This window comes from Rhinopithecus bieti, unplaced genomic scaffold (genome assembly GCF_001698545.2).
Source record: "Rhinopithecus bieti isolate Rb0 unplaced genomic scaffold, ASM169854v2 scaffold_10712, whole genome shotgun sequence".
In the NCBI taxonomy this organism is placed as follows: Eukaryota; Metazoa; Chordata; class Mammalia; order Primates; family Cercopithecidae; genus Rhinopithecus; species Rhinopithecus bieti.
In genome coordinates this window covers 763,190-783,487 of record NW_016806920.1, presented here as the reverse complement: position 1 = coordinate 783,487, position 20,298 = coordinate 763,190, and the positions used below count along the sequence as shown (strand labels likewise).

General features: G+C 38.6%; 1 protein-coding gene across 1 annotated transcript in view; it reads right to left on the bottom strand.

The window, feature by feature from the left end:
• Window positions 1-20,298, bottom strand: part of DOCK4 (dedicator of cytokinesis 4) — a 494,753-nt gene that overhangs the window by 281,898 nt on the left and 192,557 nt on the right. The window contains 2 exon segments of the mRNA XM_017878678.1: window positions 1,454-1,494; window positions 5,004-5,087. Coding sequence (XP_017734167.1) covers window positions 1,454-1,494; window positions 5,004-5,087 — 125 coding nt within the window.

The window sequence follows — 20,298 nt, the reverse complement described above, 5'->3', positions numbered from 1 at the left end:
ACAGAAACCAAACAAAAGAAGCCATGTTAGTTAGCTTGAAGCTTTTTACTGCAGGGAAATGATAGGGCAAAGAAATTGTTTCTTTGTTCTAAATGGGAAATTGAAAGAAACAACAACAAAAAAATGAGCATCAATTTGATTGTTCATTAAACGGCAATTATCCTCTGAAGAATTTCTAATGCATAATTAAATGACAAACTCAATTAAATATTTAAGAAAATGTCATTTGAATATATACATATCACCATTGTGGATCCAAGTATAAAATAAAATTTAATAAGCAAAATTCTTTCCATTCAATAGTGGTAAAAAAATATATATGCAGATTTTTAAAACTCACTTTTTTTTTCAATATGGTGGGATCAACAAATAGAGTAACTCTAACTAATCAGGAAAAGTCAGACATGAGGTTTATTAGAAGTGACAGAAATAACACAGAAATCATACTAAGTTTCCTTCTCAAACATGGTCTAAATGAATTCATTAAATACTGAAGCTATATTTGCATGTGTCTCATAGATATATAAAAACAATGTTAAATGAGAACTAAAGTATTTAAAAAATTAAATTTGTATACTCTTTTGTACCTTACGGTTCCCCTTTAGGATGACCTAAAATATGTGAAGTAATTAAACACAGTTGAATGACCCAGAAAATGGCATATTTAAGGAAAAAGGCAAAAGTGTATTTTGAGAATGAAAATACAATTTCTTATCTACAATCCTGAAGCTAGAATTAAACCAAAAAAAAAAATATGACAGATGTGAAAATATTAAGAGAATGTACGAAAAGAGGTGAAGACTGAGGAGATTAGAGTAAGATAGAAAACACAGATATTAGTAAGGATTAGTGTCAAAATCGCAAACTTTACAAATAAAAGGTAAAACAAAATGACATTACTTCTTGTTATAATTCCTGAGGATTTATAGAAATGTATCAAGGATAATGAATCTTAATTTCTGCCTGAAATGGTAAGAAAGATGGGTTTTTAAATAATATTGTTTTCCTGGCTTCAGCCCACCAAACCCAAAGGGACTCTTAACATGCCGCTAAGTATACTTGTTTCTCCAAATCAATATTTTGCAAATGATATTGTAGAAAACATAAAGGTTAAATACTGCTATTTAATATTTCGTTTGGAATATATATTTCCCCTGCCTGAATTTTAATTTAGCTCTCTGAGAAACTACTTCAAAAAGATTTTGTTTACATATAATGAGCTTATTAAGGTCTTCTCAGTACAATTTTCAAGAGCTAAATAGGATTATCATTTGAGTAGCATATCTTAACTATAATCCAAGTTCAAAAGAATTTCCAAAATTATGAAAATCTGCATTATCATTTGGCATTTCAACTGAGTCCCAACTGTAATTTCAATTGCATAAAGAAATAATTTAAATAACTATATTTCTTAATATATTTCATAATTATAGTTAGAAATAACAATTTTTACCTTGATATTTGGGTTTTTTAAGGCAAATCCTCTGTACCAGCCTGTGGAAAAATAATCATGGTCATATTTTTATAAACCATTGCAATATTTTAAAGATAATGACAAATCAATCTGTTCTTTGCCATGAAATTTTACCATACATGTAAAGATTCTGTGGATAAATATGGTAAGTATTGGCCTTAGGCTACAAAATAGCTCGAGTGAGCACACATAAGAATTCTATTAATAAAACCATTTTAAAAAACTGTATCGAAAATTTTATAAACAACAGAAATATCCATAATGTGAATAAAGGCTTTAAAATCAGAGCACTGGGCTTCAATTCTGGCTTTGCTTCTTACTGTCTGTTTAATCTTGGCCAAGTTACTTGACCTCTCTAAGCACCACTTCTTCCCATTTTACGAAAGGTCACATTATGTCACAGGGAAAGTCAAGAATCTGCACAAGATTTCATACATTTCCAAATTCTACTTGCCTGACTACAAAGGCCAGACTCTGCCACCAAATAAGAGTACCTGGCCAACAGACATGATGTGAATTGCACATCCTTAAGCCCACCATCTTGGGTTAAGATCAGTCTCATATCATACGAAGAGTAAAGCCATCATTCACTGCCAGAATCAACTGGCACATTTTCATCAGCACAATGGCTGACCAAAAGCTCAGCATCATTTTGATTCTGTAGAGTAACTATTATAGTAGGCCCTTCTTATCTGCGGTTTCACTTTCCACGGTTTCAGTTACTCATGGTCAACCAGGGTGCAAAAATACTACATGGAAAATTCCAGAAATAAACAATTCATAAGGTTTAAACTGCATGCCATTCTAAGTAGCATGATGAAATCCCGTGCCTGCCCGCTCAGTTCCGCCCAGGACATGAATCATCCTTTTGTTCAGCGTATCCACACTGTCAATGCTACCCACCCATTCGTTATTTACTAGCCCTCTTGGTTATCAGATTGAGGATCACAGTTTTAAAGTCCTTGTGTTCAAGTCACCCTTATTTTACTTAATCACGGCTCCCAGGCACAAGAGTAGTGATGCTGGCAACTGGAAAGTGCCAAAGAGAAGCCATAAAGTGCTTTAACTGAAAAGGTGAAAGTTCTTGAATTTAATAAGGAAAGAAAAAAACCATACACTGAGGTTGCTAAAATCTAGGTAAAAATGAATCTTGTATTCATGACACTGTGAACAGAATATTGTTGTAATTATTCTATCATTAGTCATTGTCAACTGTGCCTAGTTTATAAATTAAACTTTATTACATGTAAAGGAAAAAACGTATGATGCATAAGGTTCAGTACTATCCAAGGTTGCAGGTATCTTGGGGGTCTTAGGTCGCATGCCTTGCCAATAAGTGGGCTCAAGGACTGCTGGATTTAAGCTCCCAGCAATTCTGAATCAATTTTGCAGCGCTGTCCTTATATGTCTTTTTATAGTTTAAAACAAATCAGCATATATATTGTATTTTTTCAAGTGTAAAGACCACTTTGCTTATTGGCAAAAAAAATTATTATCCTATGTAGTAAATATTATGCCTAATAGAATTTTTTCAATAATTAAATTTTAGTTAAAATTTTAATACAAAACATATTTGAGCTTTGTATTTAAGCATTTTTCCTCCTCATAATACATTTTCTTAAAAGGATATATTGTAAAATATCGTCCCTTACCAGTTTTAAAATCAGTCTGAGGAGAGTAGAATGAACTGAAAATCAGAACCTCTGTATCTCAGGGTTTATCAGCTGCCATAAAGACAGATCCAAGAAATACATCCCTTTGTAAATAATTATTCTAACAAAAACCAAAACTTCTTGAGAATTGCAAAAATGTCATAGAGAGGTCTCTGTCCAATTATACTATACAGAAAAAATTTTAGATTACAAAATACCTCCTATTAAATACGGAGCCCAGTTTCATACAGCAATTCAAAATAAATTTTATATTTATCTGTATACAAAGTAGAAACAGACAAAATATATCTGGTAATAACATAGAAAACCTTATTATATTTTTTAAGGTATCAATCACAGTGGACAGAATAAACATTCCAATATCACCATCATTTAATGCTAGGCTCTAACTAAATGTAGTAGTTCTGTTTCGGGGAATACCGTTTAATCTATAATAAATCTTGATACAATAAAATGTCATCATAATGTAAATTCCTAGTAAGGAAAACCTCGTAAGAAGAAAAACATGGGTATTCTGGGATATACTAATGGGGCTCTTAAATGTAGTCATTTTGTCAACAAGAAAAGCTAGGTGGCCGGGCGCGGTGGCTCACACCTCTAATCACAGCAATTTGGGAGGCCAAGGCTGGTGGATCACCTGAGGTCAGGAGTTCAAGAACAGCCTGGCCAACATGGTGAAACTCCATCTCTACTAAAAATTCCAAAAATTAGCTGAGTGTGATGGCATGTGCCTGTAATCCCAGCTACTCAGGAGTCTGAGGCAGAAGCATCACTTGAAACCGGGAGGCAGAGGTTGCAGTGAGCCAAGATCGCACCATTGCACTCCAGCCCGGGTGACAGAGCAAGACTCCATCTCAAAAAAAAAAAAAGAAAAAAAGAAACAGAAAAGCTAGGTGCAGTGGCTTATGCTTGCAATCTGAGCACTGCGGAAGGCCAAGGGGGAAGGATCACTTGAAGCCAAGAGTTTGAGACCAGCATGGGCAACATGGTGAGACTCCATCTCCAGAAAAAATAAAAAATAAAAAAATTAGCCAAGCATAATGGTGCATCCCGGTGGTTCTAGCTACTTGGGAGACTGGGGCAGGAGGATCCCTTGAGCCCAGGAGATTGAGGCTGCAGTGAGCCATGATCACGCCACTGCACTCCAACCTGGGTGACAAAGGGAGATCCTGTCTCAAAGAAAAACAAAAAACAAAAACAAAAACAAAAAACAAAAAAAAAGTAGTCTTTTGATCATAAATCTTTTTAAGGACTAGTGTTCAAGGATGTTTCATGGAACAGGAATGGAAACATTTGAGAACTATTAGGTATCGTAAACGAGTTACCTCCTATACAAATTAATAATAATCATACAAGGTCAGACAATATATTCTACTAATATTATTCAAGTGCATTGAATAATTTTATTCCAAGTTTGAGGGGAAGAAACTATAGGTCTGGAGCAGAGTTGGTCTGGGCAGGAGCCCTCCAGAGGCATCTGGCTACTCAACCTCAGGTAAGCCATGTCTGCTCTGGGCCTCTGCTTCTTCCTGTGCTGTGGGATCTACTAGATCCTGAGGATTCTGAGAAAAACCTTCTAGTTTGGCACTGAGTCAAGAACTCCCACAGATATGGTAGCTTCAACTGCTTTCTCTGTTTGCATCTAATGACTATAAGGAAATAATATTATAATCAGCTTTAAAATAGGAAATGATGCCTTTCCATTAGCCAAACACTGAAAATGCAGGAAATAATTTTGTCAAAAATGACTTGCTGTGACTATTGGAAAAGTTCCAGAGATTAACAGCGGTATGGAGAGAATTTGTAGACTTTATAAACAGTCGTATGTTGAGGAGGTTGTTCATAAGGCTACTCACCATCACACTTCTCCAGGATCTGAACTGTATCTCCAATTTCCAGTGACAGGCCATATGGAACGGTTCCTCGGAAACTGGCAATAACTGTAAAAAAATGATATAGAATATATGCAGACAACCATGTCCATTACAGTTTATTATTAAATATTATTGACTAGGAAAAATGAATATAAATAGGAAGTATAATTTGATAGCTGGAACCCTCTGTCATATTTTAATTTTATATCTTTCTAAGAAAATCACTAAGTTCATATACTTTGCCAACTTCTTGGTCAGATTCAGTATTACAAATATGCATTTCAAATATATGAAATGTATTAAAATAATATAAAATATATCAATGCTATCACCCAATAATAGATATAAACAAAGGTATTGCCTGAGAGCTCCTTAAAGGACTGTGATCCTTTTGTTTCACTGCTTTCTTCACTCGCTCATCCAAATGCCCGGCCCATAGTAGTTAATAAATATGTGTTCAATAATAAATGAGGAATATATCTCCTGCTTATTATTAGGCTTGGTTTACCTTTCTGCTATATTGTTTGGAGCAGATTTCTTTTCCATAAACTATAAGCTTCTCAAGAGAAGGGACTGCATCAATTTGCTTACCATTATGTGCCCAGAGCCTAGCATAGTATGGGGTGCATAAAAGCAGTCTTCCTGTGCCATAATCAACAGAGACACTTTATTTAGTAATGACTGGGCCCTCCTACAGGTCTAAACACACAGCCACCACAATTCCCACTTGCACAATACCACTTGGAATGGGGAGGGGGATCACAATTAATTATAGATTAATGGTTTAGATTAATTGGTTTCTCAAACATTTTGCAGGGCAGAACAGGGCTAGGATGTTGTACCCACAGAGAGAAAGTACACATAGATTAGTCCTTTTCTGGCAACTCCAGGAATTATAGAGAGAATAAAGCTCAGTGATTCTTCCCTGAGTAGTAAGTAAAGCCTGAGTCAGAAATGAGGAAAAGATGGAGAAATAAAGAAAATGCGTTTCAACACACAAAAAGAGAAGACATCTCCTATGAAATACTATGCACACTGAAATCAACTCACAATTCACATCAAAAGAAAATGATTCTTAAAAGGCCAAAATTTTAGGAGGGAAACTTAAAATTTTGCTTCAGAGTGAGATTTAGATATAACTCCAATCCCCAAAATAAGTTACTGCTACTGTTGGGAATGTATATTTTAAAAACCTAAAGGAACACACTCATCTGTCAAAAATGAAAACATACCAATAAGTAATGAGCTTTTAGAGAAATCTCATGCTCTTTTATGATCTCAAAACAAAATTAACAGTAGAGGTCAAAACACAGGACAGAAAACACAACCCAAAGTCCATGAGACAGAACAAAGTAACTATATGGATAGAAACCAATTAAGAACATTTAGCCAAGCACTAATTTATGATATCATTTTCTAACTATAACCACGAATACCATATAGCCTCATAACGACGTGCAAACAGCTTTTTGCTGGCAAAACAATCAAGGATCTATATATCTTGACAGATGACTTCATTTAACTTTCAGAGACCTCTTCTTACAAGGGATCAGCAACTGAACTGACAGTAGATTGACTGCAATTTAAAAAACTTCAAGACAAACGTACACTCAGAATTGCCTTTCCAAACTCTGCACTACTGATGGTTCTCTTAGAAGTCTTGGCGTATGGACTTCCCAACACAGTTCTATACACAACACAATTGCGCATACAGCTCCGACCACTCAGGAACACCCTCGGACACCCAGGGCTGCCTCCCTCACTTCTGGCTCTCCGCTCTTTTTCATCACTTTCTTGAACACAGCAGTACCACTAATAGACTTCATTTCTTCACCTTCCTCAGCCCCTGCAATCCAGCCTTAGCTGTGTTTTGAAATTGCTTTACTAAGATCTCCAGTCCCCTCAATGTGGCCACATTCATATCGCCTTCCAGGAGTCTTTCCTCTCTTGAATCTTCTACTGCTTCTGTCACACCCGTCAGCCTTCTCCAGACCTTCTTTCTTAGCCCTCCTCTTAAATGTTGGTGTGATCCAAGTTCCATCCTCAAGATGCTCAAGTGTAGGAAAATAGCGTCAAGGCTGGCATTCTGACACATGGATTTGAACCCCAATCTCATCACTTATTACCTGTGTGACCTGGGTCAGGATATCAACCTCTCAGAATCTCCACATCCTCACTGTAAATCATCACTGGGTGAGTGAATGAGGGTGTGGTTTAAAGGTGTGGTCATTACCATTAAATGCTCTTGTCTTCAACAGTCGGGTTCTTTTAAGAGTGTGCTTTAAATTCTAAGAACCAAAAACTGCATTACCTGGGAAAACTCATTCTTTCATAGGAGTTATTTAAAACTGGGATGACAGCTTGTCTAAGCCATAACCACGTATTATCTCATTTCTTATCCAAACAGTCTATGTGGGTGAATTCTGATTTGACTATTCAGCTATGTAATATGCAATACGTAATAAACATTAAAGGTAAGCAAAGACGTTCCCTAATCTCACTGGCCTTCAGATGGTTCCTCTATAAAACAAAGGAGCTAGACAAATGAACTGAAGTTCCCCTGCCAGTCTCAAATTCTGAGTCTGCAAGAGGACTTTCAGCTCAGCAGTGATATGGCATAGTACTTAGCAAAGAACTCTGTGTCCAAACCAGCCTAGTCTGTGTAATCACTGTCTGTAATCAAGTGGACACTTGTCTCCACCTGCAACAGCCATCTGATAATGCAGAAGAGACAGCCTGCTCTCAGCATCTCACAAGGCCCTTATCAACTGCTCTCCAACTTTTCCAGGCTCACACCCAACCCAACTCTCCACACACTGCCCTATGCTCAGTCACACTCAAATTCTCATCAAGCTTTTTCTTGCAGACCTCAGTGCTTTTACATCTATTATTCCCTTTTTAGGGGGTTGCCTTCTTCACTCCTACACTGGGAAATGCAAAGCAGCTTTAATTTAAGGCTTTGCTCCAAGGTTAGGACATTAGAAGATTTCCTGATGCTACTCCTTCCTTTTTGTCATCCGTGGGTCCACGTGGAATGCGATTACTCCCTCATCTGTGTTCTCAGGACACTCTGACCACACCTCAAATATAGTAAGGCATCACATAATATTACAGCACTTCGTCTATCTGTGTCTTTCTACTTGGGAAGAGAAACTATTTCTCATTCATCTTTCAAGAGCCAGCATGAGCATCTGAGTATAAGAATGGTGTACAAACACATGGAATGAATGAATGAATGAATGAATGAAGGCACTGAGAAATGGTGCCTAGGTTTTAATGGATTTGGACAACCTCAGGGACTCTTCTCATAACTAAAAGTATCTAAGGAATAAGTTTTAAACTGCAGATCATATTGGAGAGGAATATTTTTCAGGATATAGTTCAAGGAATGACTTCGATCTTTATCTTCTAAAATGGCAAGTCACTCTCAATCATTGAGTTAGACAAGTAACTCCACCTTGCTGTGTACTAATGAATAGATGGATGGATACTATACTCAGGAAAAATGTTTAGGCTTCAAGTTATGAAAGAGAAAGGCAGTTCTAGGTAAAGAGCGAAGAATTTGAAAATATGGTTGGCTCATGTTTCTCAGTGGTAGCATATAATGTATCATAAACTAAGGAAAACCAGTTTAGCAAAGCAGATATCCAAACACCATGTATGCATTAATGAAGCCTCAATATGCAATTCTGTCAAATACACTTAAGGCATCTGCTATTTTCAAATTCCATTTGGAAACAACTTTTCAACTAAACCCCTTTAAATTTCTCCAAGTGTTTCTACATGAAACATGTCTATAATTGAAAATGCATTGTCACCAGTTATTATAAAGTAGCTGTCTCTTTCTACAAAAGTTTACTCATCATATACTTCCCAAGGGCATTTTCCCCCAAATAATATCAAGGTTTACCAAAGATGCCTACACAGCGTTTTGATCCCTCAATTTCCTTTTCTTATTCTTCTTATAAATTGAACAGTTTCTTATAAATTGATCCTTAGTAGCTACAGGAAACAATTATAGAGAATGAACCCTTGGTAAAGCTGGGAATATAAATATTCAGTTCTATTATTTTAGTCATACTGGCCCTGAGAGCACAATTTTAAACTGCATATAAAAACTACTGCTGTGGTGATGTGTTCTTCTCTGCCCATTTGCTACCATGGAAAAATTTACTTGGATTAATAAACTCAGTTTATATGTATATAAACCCAGTTTATAGGTAAGTCCTTAAAAACTGTCAGCTGAAAACACTAAATTCATACCATAACCATTTTGAGAAAGATGTCCTAACCAACTGCCTGTTATTACTAACAGTGTCATCATTCCTTTATATAATGATATCAGTTCAGTACCTATTGACAGTTTATTAAGAATTAAATAGCCGTGAGAAACAGTCTCAGACACACTCCTAATTTTCTATGAGGAAGATAAAAAGAAGGTAAATGATGCAGTGAAATGGGGACTCATTTCTTAGTTTCAGTGATGCTATTTGCTCATGCCAAGAACCAATGCACATTTTAAAACTTTTTAACTGAATACAAAGAAAATCACAGGAGTCCATGACTTAAAATTTTAAAGCAAAACAAAGTATTAAGAATTATCAGCCAGGCACAGTGGCTTATGCCTGTAATCCCAGCACTTTGGGGGGCTGAGGCAGGTAGATCACTTGAGGTCAGGAGTTCGAGACCAGCCTTGCCAACATGGCGAAACCCCGTCTCTGCTAAAACTACAAAAAGTAGCTGGGTATGGTGGCGGGTGCCTGTAATCCCAGCTACTCGGGAGGCTGAGCCAGGAGAATTGCTCGAACATGGGAGGCGGAGGTTGCAGTGAGCTGAGATCGCGCCACCGCACTCCAGCCTGGACAACAGAGTGAGGCTCCATCTCCAAAACAAACAAACAACAAAAGAATTATTATAAGTCAACTACATAGCTCTAAACTACAGACAATAACATACCCTTCCTCATCACTGTCAAAATAATATTCAAAATGATTCTACTCGGCAAAGGTCAATTCCAGCCCAGCACAGGCTGCCCTTGCCCTTTACAGGCTGACCATCTAAGATGAATGGAACACAATGCAGGAAAGAAATCATGAAAATGTTTTGTCTTTGGTGATACAAAGGAAGGAAAACTTCTCTCTTCAGGTCAGATTTTGGCTTCATCTTTCTGCTAAAAGGATCTCCAACTCATGAACATGGTTTAAAAGGTCACTTATGAGCCAACTGCTTACAATACAGAACACACAAAGCTACTCTTCTCAAGTTCTGAGGCTAGCCCACAGAATCCTATTTCATGGCAAAAGGAAACTTGTTTTTCACAGCAAAAATAAGCTGACTGCACCAGAAACTAAATATAAAATTTTATATCAGTGCTTGTAAAATATTGAACACTGGTGCTGAAAACATAGCAGTGTCCATCAGAAGGCAGTGATGGAGCAGGCATTGGTGTTGTAGACATTCTCAAGGAATTCTGTGTCACGACCTCAGAGGACATTTCAAACTGGTTCCTTCCTACATTCATGTTCATTTCACATACGGCTCTGGCATGGCATGGAAGGATCCATTAAGGTTTACCAACTTTTACGAGGATTATTTGGGGGGGCTCATAAATGGAAAAGAGATAAAGGGGTAGAATTTCTGAAGAACCTAGGTAAGGTTTGGAAGAAACAGAGAAAAAGGAAAGGGATTAAGGAGAACTAAATTCTTTTTAAAAAAATTTTTTTATTTATTTGAGACAGAGTCTTACCATTGCCCAAGCTGGAGTGCAGCGGAATGATCTCGGCCCATTGAAACCTCCACCTCCCAGGCTCAAGCCATCCTCCCACTTCAGCCTCCCCAGTAGCTCAGACTACAAGCGTGTGCAACCACGCCTGGCTAATGTTTGTATATTTTGTAGAGATGGGGTTTTGCCATATTGCTCAGGCTGGTCTCAAACTCCTGAGCTCAAGCAACTTGCCTGCCTTGGCCTTCCAAAGTGCTGGGATTACAGGGGTGAGCCACCACACCTGACCAAGAAGAACTAAATTTTTCTCAGGTACTTTACTTCATGAAATAGTGAACTATGATGGAAAAGGAAAAGGGGTCACCTCTTCTACATACATACAAAACCCCGCTGTAGGGAAAGATAAAATATGGTGGAAAAAAACAAAGCAATAGTCTATTTCAAGGTACTTCCCTGTTTTCTAGCTGTCTGTGACAGGGCTGGAGGAAAGACAGAGTCATCTGGAGATTTCTTTTGGTACTATCATTTTGAAAGTATAGCATAGAATTGTTTTTCTTCTTTATTCCCTTTTGTTTTTTCCCCTCCAGAAGATGAAGTTAGAAGCAAGCTGGTTATTCCTAACCACAAGGAACTCTCCGGTGGCTGCCTGTGTCACAGTAGGACTATGTGGAGATGAAGTGGTATCTCCCGGATACTGCTCTGTGATTCAAAAGAACTCACTGGGGAGAATAAAGAAATGCTGTGTTCCATCTTCTGGCCCTCAGACCTGCCACATGTTTGGGATCTGCCTTCATGTGGTACTAGGTTGTGCCCACAGGCCTCACATACCTTGCAGGCTCACCTAAGAGGCACAAAAATATGCACACTCAAAAGCAGGACTGCATTCTTATGCCAGTTATCACGGTCAGCCTTTGAGACATGTCACACAACTCCTTTCTGGCCTACGTGACTTTGAAATATCAGAAGCATATTGAATGAAAGGTACAAAATTGTTTCTGAGATATTAAAAGGTACCACCTGAAAATACATTGCTGACTTTGACTATTAAGAAGATAGCTCTCCCAGGGATTGCAGAACGTCATCCTCCTTGAACCACAAGGCCAAGACAAAGCATGGTGGTAGGTACTGTGATGCACCTCCCAGATCCTTCTTTGGAAATCAGTGACTCTCCCTATGGCTGGGAGTGCTGGGGTAGACAGTCCTCGAACCCTAGCACCCTTCTGGGATGGCTTCAGCTGAAGAGAGCTGCTTTGCCCAAGGCCGGGGCTACTTCTCAGGGTGGCTCACATCCAGTGAAGGCTGGGCCTTGGCACTACAACTTGGTACAACTCTGCAGGGCCATTCCCACTTAAGTGACTAAGACTGTCACTAGGCCTGCATCACAGATCAACTCCTCCCTCTGTCAAGTTCTGCTTCCTTCCTCGCCACTGCACTGGGGTGAACCCCGAGAGGACTTCCTGCTAAATACCCTGCAAGCCAATCTCCATCTCAGGGTCTGCTTCCTGAGAGACTCAGCCTCTTACAAGCTTTCAAGCACTCCCCATTCAGAATTTACTTCTGGCCCAATTTGTTTAAAGTCCTCTTTTTAAGGGAGAAGAAAAAATAACATGATTGCATTACTATTTTATCTTAAGGATTATGCTAAGTTTTTCATGTGTTAGTTCTAACCTTCTATGACAGACATTCCAATACTCATTTTAGAGATAGAGAAACAGGAAAAAAAAAAAAAAAAGAAGAAGCAAACAAGGAAGAGAATTAATAACATCACGAGGGAATTTTCCACATTCAGATTTGAAGACATTGTCACTATGGCAATAAATAAACCCATTTTATTCTCCAAAGGGTCATAAACAGGCTCTTCACCGTGGATTTCATGTCACAAATGCTAAGGTCCTCTTTCTTTCCTAAGTGGCTACAAGAAGAACTGAAGGTCAAAAAAAAAAAAAAAAAAAAAAAAAAAAAAAAAAATAAGCTAATTATTGCATCCACCTACCCATACTTTTAAAAACAATGTAATATGATAAAAAGGTTATGATTTTGGCCAACTGCCAGCCAAAAGGAGCATCCTAGAAGAGATGAGAGAAAGCCCAAACAATTATTTCAAAAGCCTCCTAGCACTTAGGAAAGGGCGACAATGTGAATTAGATGGAGGCTTGGGATTTATCTCCACCACTTATGAACCATGTGGTCCTTGGTCCTTCCATTTGCTAGCACAGGATGACTTCCCCTGCCTGGCCTACCTCACAGGATGTCACAAGGATCAAACAAATATATGAGAATTCGATGTGTAAGGAAATATGAAATAATAACATTTTTCCATCATAATTGTTAACTGGAAATTTGCAAGCTAGATCTGAATCTGCCATAGATTCAAAAGCCAAAATAAGCCTGCCATTTGTAACAGTAAATAAAACACCCTTTCTCTGTTCTGTTATTACAGTTTCTTGGAAATCGTTATTAAGTTAAACTTAGAAAGACTCAGGCTTAAGCACCTCAAGAGGTAAAAAGGCTGATACTACTGCTTTTTCTGATAAAGCAGCAAAAAAAAAACAACAAAAAAAACCATCTTTGGCAATGAGACTGATAAGGAAAGTAATGGGGTTAAGAGGGATGTTCCAAACACGCTAAGGCAGAGTTAGGAAGGGAGGCAGATGCAGTTTTTACCATTCACTCTGCATAACAGTATTATTTGTGCAAGGTACAATAGATAGCACCAGGTGGGAAAAAATTATAATACAGTCTTCATGTCCCAGTGGAGAAAGAAGTTACAGAAGGCAATTGGTTTTCTCACAATCCAAATGAAAAACTGTTTTAATAAAATATCATTTTCCAATCAATTGTATTTAATCCTCTACCAATATTTGGTAAAATAAATGAAAAGCCAACTTTTCCAATGTGAGATGGTTAATATTCAAATAATATTACTTAAGATTAAGAACTAAGATTATTTAAGATACAGGATTAAGTTTGCTTACTTTTGGTTACTTTTAGTTTTTTTCTATAAGGGAAGAGAAAAAGAATGTTATATCCCTCTGTTCCTTTTTTTTCTGATTTCTCTCTTTGAATACTAATACTCAAAGTCACAAAACATGTAACACAGTAGAATTGAAGTGGTACATCCAAATGTCAGTGCCGTCTCCACCCTGCACTGGAGGGACTCAGCAGGCCAGCCCAGTATTACAAAAGTCATCAAAAAAAGTTAGCAAATGTCACAAAATGAATTGGAAGACAGGGACCCAGCCTCCATACACTGCACTTTAAAGCACCCAGCTTCTTTTTGCATCCTCTTCTATAATGTTCTCTCCAGTATAATATTCAGCCCTGTGTCAGCTCCACTCACTCATCTTCCTCATACAACTAAGCATTTATTTTCTGATTTTCCTCATACGTATTCCTTTTCCCAATGTGGATTTTGACTCCCATTCCTAGTGTTGACTTCTTAAGAGGTCTGCTAGATTATTACCTACAAATTGCCTTCCACTCAGAAGAAGTCAAACTTGAAATTCCTACAGCTACTCCCCCTTTTGCTCTGATGACTAAGCCAATTTCCAATTTTGAACAAATACTAAATTTTACTGGCTCTGGCCATTGACACCTAGTCAAAAACTATTTCTCAAGGAGACAGGGGAGCCAGTGAACAGTTCAATGGAGAAACAAAGGAACAAAGTTCAAAGTTCTTTCAAAATCTAGCTCTTACATAGTTTCCCAATCTCGCCCTTTACAACTCCCTGCTCAACAGTCCCACTGAACCTCTCTTATCTATGCCTTTCCAATTGCTTTTCCCTCCACTTGACATCTGGGCCTCTTACTCCTGTCCCCTTGACAGGTCTTCTTCAAAACAATGCAAGCATCCTCCTCTATCACGTGCGTCCATGTGAAGAGACCACCAAACAGGCTTTGTATGAGCAATAAAGCTTTTGCAAGTCACAGGGGTTACGACGGCTGAGCTTCGGCTCAGAGGCCTGACATCCTCAAGAAAGGCTTACTCTGTATCCTAACTCCACCACACCAGTCCACTTTACGTCCCTCCATCCTCGAGGAAGGCTTAGCCTGTACCCTAACTCCACCACACCAATCCCATTTACGCCCCTCCAACACTGATTACACTCAGCACCTCTACTTTTGGGGCTCCTTTATGTTCCCAATACGCAGCAAAATGCATGACACCTAGTGGGTACTCAACAAGTGTCAGTTGAATATATAAATGGGATGAAATCACCAAGGTGTGCAGTTGACTCATTTATTAAATTAATATTTAACGGTTATTCTCCATGTGCCAGTATTGTGCTAGGCACTAGGAATACAATGGTGAAGATAACACTTTGTACTGGTGTTGAGTTACTAAGTCATGAGAAAGAACAAGTTTCCCACATTTTTTGGTTGCTACAAAACACAGTTCAGAGTGTGCAGATGGATAACCCTTCAGGTGCTTGGATTTTGTCCCTTGGTCATTCAATTAGCACTTCTTCTATGTGCATTTAATACATTTTATTAATTTTTATCAATTTTATCAATTTCTACTATTGGTAGGAATTTTGTTACCTCAATAAAACACAACACATCTTTAAGGAAGGGACTAGTAGTCCAACCAGCAGAGCACCTAGAAATGAGGATCTCTTAATTGTTTAGCAAATACCACAAAAGTGAACGGGAGGATAGAGACCCAGGCCCCCCACACACCATCTTAAAGTACTGATGTACTCTCCTACCAAAAAGCATTCCCTTCTACACCTCTGTGTTTTATATTGCCAGAGATTTCTTTTTTTTTTTTTTTTTTTTTTTGAGAGGGAGTCTCGCTCTGCTGCCCAGGCTGGAGTGCAGTGGCGCGATCTTGGCTCACTGCAAGCTCCGCCTCCCGGGCTCACGCCATTTGCCTGCCTCAGCCTCCCGAGTAGCTGGAACTACAGGCGCCCGCCACCACGCTCGGCTAATTTTTTGTATTTTTAGTAGAGACGGGGTTTCACCATGGTCTCCATCTCCTGACCTCGTGATTCGCCCGCCTCGGCCTCCCAAAGTGCTGGGATTACAGGCATGAGCCACCGCACCCGGCCCAAGATGTTTAAATATACACAGCAAACAGATACACTTATAGTTAGTTCTATTGTTCTTATGTGGGAAAAAATTAAGCCCACTGACTTTTTTTTAACATTTAATTTTGAATTAATTTCAGATTTATAAGGAAGTTACAAAAATAAGCCAGGCATGGTGGTATGTGCCTGTGGTCCTGGCTATTCAAGAGGCTGAGGTGGAAGGATGGCTTGAGCCCAGGTGTTCCAGGTTGCAGTGAGCTATGATCACACCACTGCACTCCAGCCTGAGAAACAGGGTGAGATCCTGTCTCAGAAGAAAGGAAGAAAGGGAAAAGGAAGAAAAGAAAGGAAGAAAAAAGAAGTGTCAGAGGTATTCAAACCAGAGTGACTCCATATTGAACAGAGGCTGGGAAGAATAAGGCTGAGACCTACTGGGTGGCATTCCCAGGAGGCTGGGCATTCTTAGTCATAGGATGAGTTAGGATGTTGGCAGGACTAAAATACAGGTCATTAGGACACTGCTGATAAAATAGGATGCCTTAAAGAAGCCAACTGAAACCCACCAAAACCAAGATGGCAACGAAATTGACCTCTGGTCCTCCTCACTTCATTATATGTTAGTTACAATGCATTAGCATGCTAAAACACACTCCCACCAGCACCAGGACAATTTACAAATGTTATGGCAACATCTGGAAGTTACCCTATATGGTCTGAAGGGGAGGAACCCTCAGTTCTGGGAATTGCCCACCCCTTTCTTTGGTAACTCATGAATAATCCACTCTTTGTTTAGCATATAATCAAGAAATAACCATAAAAATAGCCAACTAGCAGCCCTCAGGGCTTCTAGTTCCCTACTTCTCCAATAAACTTAACTTGCTTTCACTTTGCCTTGTGGACTTGCCCTGAATTCTTTCTTGCTTGAGATCCAAGAACCCTCTCTTGGGGTCTGGATCAGGACCCCTTTCTGGTAACAGAAAGAAAGAAAAGAAAAAAGTAACACAAATAGTATAAGATATATTCTTAAATAAGCTTCAGCAAATGTGAAGATCTTAAATAAATAAAGTACATTTACCAAAACCAGGAAGTTAAATTTGAAAAAATACACTGTCTTAGTCCATTTTGTGCTGCTATAACAGAGTATCACAGGCTGGGTAATTTATAAAGAAATTTAATTCTCACAGTTCTGGAAGCTAGCACGTCCAAGATCAAGGTACTGGCATTGTGGTAAGAGCCTTCCTGCTTTGTCTTCACATGGTGGAAGGACGAAGAACATGTGAACTACCCAAACACAGCCTGAAGCCTCTTTTAATAGGGCTTTAATCCCATTAACAAGGGAGGAGTCCTCATGGTCCTATCTTTTTTTTTTTTTTTTTTTTTGAGACGGAGTCTCGCTCTGTCACCCCGGCTGGAGTGCAGTGGCACGATGTTCACTCACTGCAAGCTCTGTCTCCCGGGCTCACACCATTCTCCTGCCTCAGCCTCTGGAGTAGCTAGGACTACCTAGGACTATAGGTGCCCGCCACCATGCCCAGCTAATTTTTTTTGTATTTTTTTTTTTTTTTTTTAGTAGAGATGGGGTTTCACCGTGTTCGCCAGGATGGTCTCCATCTCCTGACCTCGTGATCCACCCACCTCAGCCTCCCAAAGTGCTGGGATCACAGACGTGAGCAACCGCGCCCGGTCTCCCAGTCTAATCATTTCTTAAGGTCCCACCTCTTAATATTGTCTTTTTGGCAACACCTGAATTTTTAAAAGGATTACCTTTCAACATAAATTTTGGAAGGGACAAAAAACATTTAAACTATAGCATATACTTTTAACTATTCTACAGTTCATATGCAAATTTCACCACTTGTCCAACTAATGTCATCTTTGTCCTGTCCAGGATTGCACATTACATTTAGTTGTTACATTTTCTTAGTCTCCTCCCATATTGGACAGTTTCTCAGTCTTTGTCTTTCATGACTTTGGCTACTTTTAAGGATTTTGGCCATTTATTTTGTACAGTATCTCTAAATTTTGGTGTGTTTCCTGAAGATTAAATGTAGAATATGCATTTTTGGCATGAATATCACAGAAGTGATGATGTGCCCTGCTTGGTGTATCTCATTAGGAGGTATATGATGGTGATAGGTTTTATTACTGCTGATATTAACCTTGATCACTTGGTTAAGTGTCTGCCAGGTTTCTCCACTGTACAGTTACTATGTTTGCCTTTGTAAGTAACAAGTATCTTAAGGGAAGATACTTTGAGACTACGCAAATATACTGTTTTTCATCATACCTCATAACATCCATTGATAATTTTTGCCTTGCAACCTCAGCCATTTCTAATCATGATATTTTCTCACAAGGTTATTCAGACACAGCTGGATTATTTCAACTGCAATCAAAACCTGTAATGGGTTCTTGTTGAAGTGGATACAATATACTTAGCTTAGTCTTGATTTCTTTAATATAAAGTACAAAATTAATACCACTACTATAGGCATCCTTGAACCAACTACTCAGTGTATCAGGTGAAATTTCAAGTGTTTCAGAAAATGAAAAACATTTCATTTATTTCAGAAAATGGAAACAAATGAACATTTTTGTCCAATTTTCATACATGGCATGATCTCTTTAGATATTACTTCCTTAACCAAATAATTTGTATATGGGTGTTCGGTGAAAAAGATAGCTTTTGAACGATTTCAGCCAATATTTTCAAGAAAAATTGGATGGGTCTTACAATTAACTGTATTCATCTTCAGGTTTGAATCAAACCCTCTATCTTCACTGCAATTATCAGTGACTTATAAAGGAATCTGGGTAAAATGATATATATTTGTTTAATTTTCTGGTAGGAATCTAGACTTCCTAATCATTTTGTATAATAACACTTATTTTTAACTAAGGTCTTAGGACTTACTGATATTCACAGAAGTATCAGAAGTTACTAATTCTGTGGCATACTGTATGAGAACTATGTTTAACAGATTTTACGTATTAAAATCTTACTTCAAATAAGACACTGGCTACAAACTACAGTGAGCATCTTTACAAAGGATTTACGTTTTGGAAATGTTATAAAGTTGGCTATTTGGAATCAGTAACTAGATTCTGAAGCTACCTCATAATAGCCTACTTAATCGATGAAACAACTGAAATAATAATTCCACACGTAATGAAAATTGGGTGATGGGAGGGATTTATACATAGTAGAGGCACTATAGTATGGGAGAGGTAGAGCGGTCTTGGCAAACGTAGAGACAGAATGAACATGAGCTGACTCCTCCTCTATACTGTGTTTCTCCTCCTGGCCTCCTAGAAAACCTTGATTCCTGAAAAGCCTCACCTCAACTTTGCCACAACCTGGTGATCCATCCATACTGTTCACAGGCCCCAGGAGAGATTGGATAATTATGAACACACCTTGCTTTCTTCCATCGTTTCCCTGTTCCCCAAGGGAATGTAGCTGTACTGAGAACACCAATCTCTCAACCACACCCTATCCCAACCCCTATGGAAAACATAGTAGCTACCTGACCAATGGGAGTTGAGGGAATGAACACTCATGTCTTCTGGGATCTGGGTTGAGCCCAGGTCAGCCATTCTTCAGACTTGCACAGTATTGGGACTAGAAAGGCCTTATAGGAACACTCACACCATTCTATGTAAGGTACTTGTAAACCTGGTATTCATGTGGCTTATGTTATCTAGGAAACTAATAAAACTCTGTTACTTCCACTTTACAAATTCTCTATGAAGCCTTTCTGCTTCCTCTTAATGACTTTTTTTTTTTTTTTTTTTTTTTTTTTTTTTTTTTTTTTTTTGAGACGGAGTCTCGCTCTGTCTCCCAGGCTGGAGTGCAGTGGCCGGGTCTCAGATCACTGCAAGCTCCGCCTCCCGGGTTTACGCCATTCTCCTGCCTCAGCCTCCCTAGTAGCTGGGACTACAGGCGCCCGCCACCACGCCCGGCTAGTTTTTTGCATTTTTTTAGTAGAGACGGGGTTTCACCGTGTTCGCCAGGATGGTCTCGATCTCCTGACCTCGTGATCCGCCCGACTCGGCCTCCCAAAGTGCTGGGATTACAGGCTTGAGCCACCGCGCCCGTCAATGACTATTTTTAAAAAGAAAAGATATTAAGGGAAAAAATGCTGCTTGTTTATCATAGAGATTTTAACGACAAGTTAAGGCATAATTCATGAAACTCTAATAGCCAAATCGGGGAATCAGGAAAAAAATGAACATTACCAACTCAGCACTTATCAATTATAAATGAACTTTTAAATTCTTCCTCAGGGTTTCTAGAAGCCACCAGGCTCCCCTGAGAATCATGCCCTCTGTTCTTCTGCTCTTCCAATTTTATAAGCTAATGAAGCAGTTGCTTTCCACGCCTTTCTTCCCAGTGTAAATTTCAGCTAACTATTGATTTCAGATGCTGTCTACAATAATTGAAATATGGGTTGTCTTTGTTTGCAAAAAGCTACACTATTTAAAAGAAACTTAAAAAAAAAAACTCCCGGCCGGGCGCGGNGGC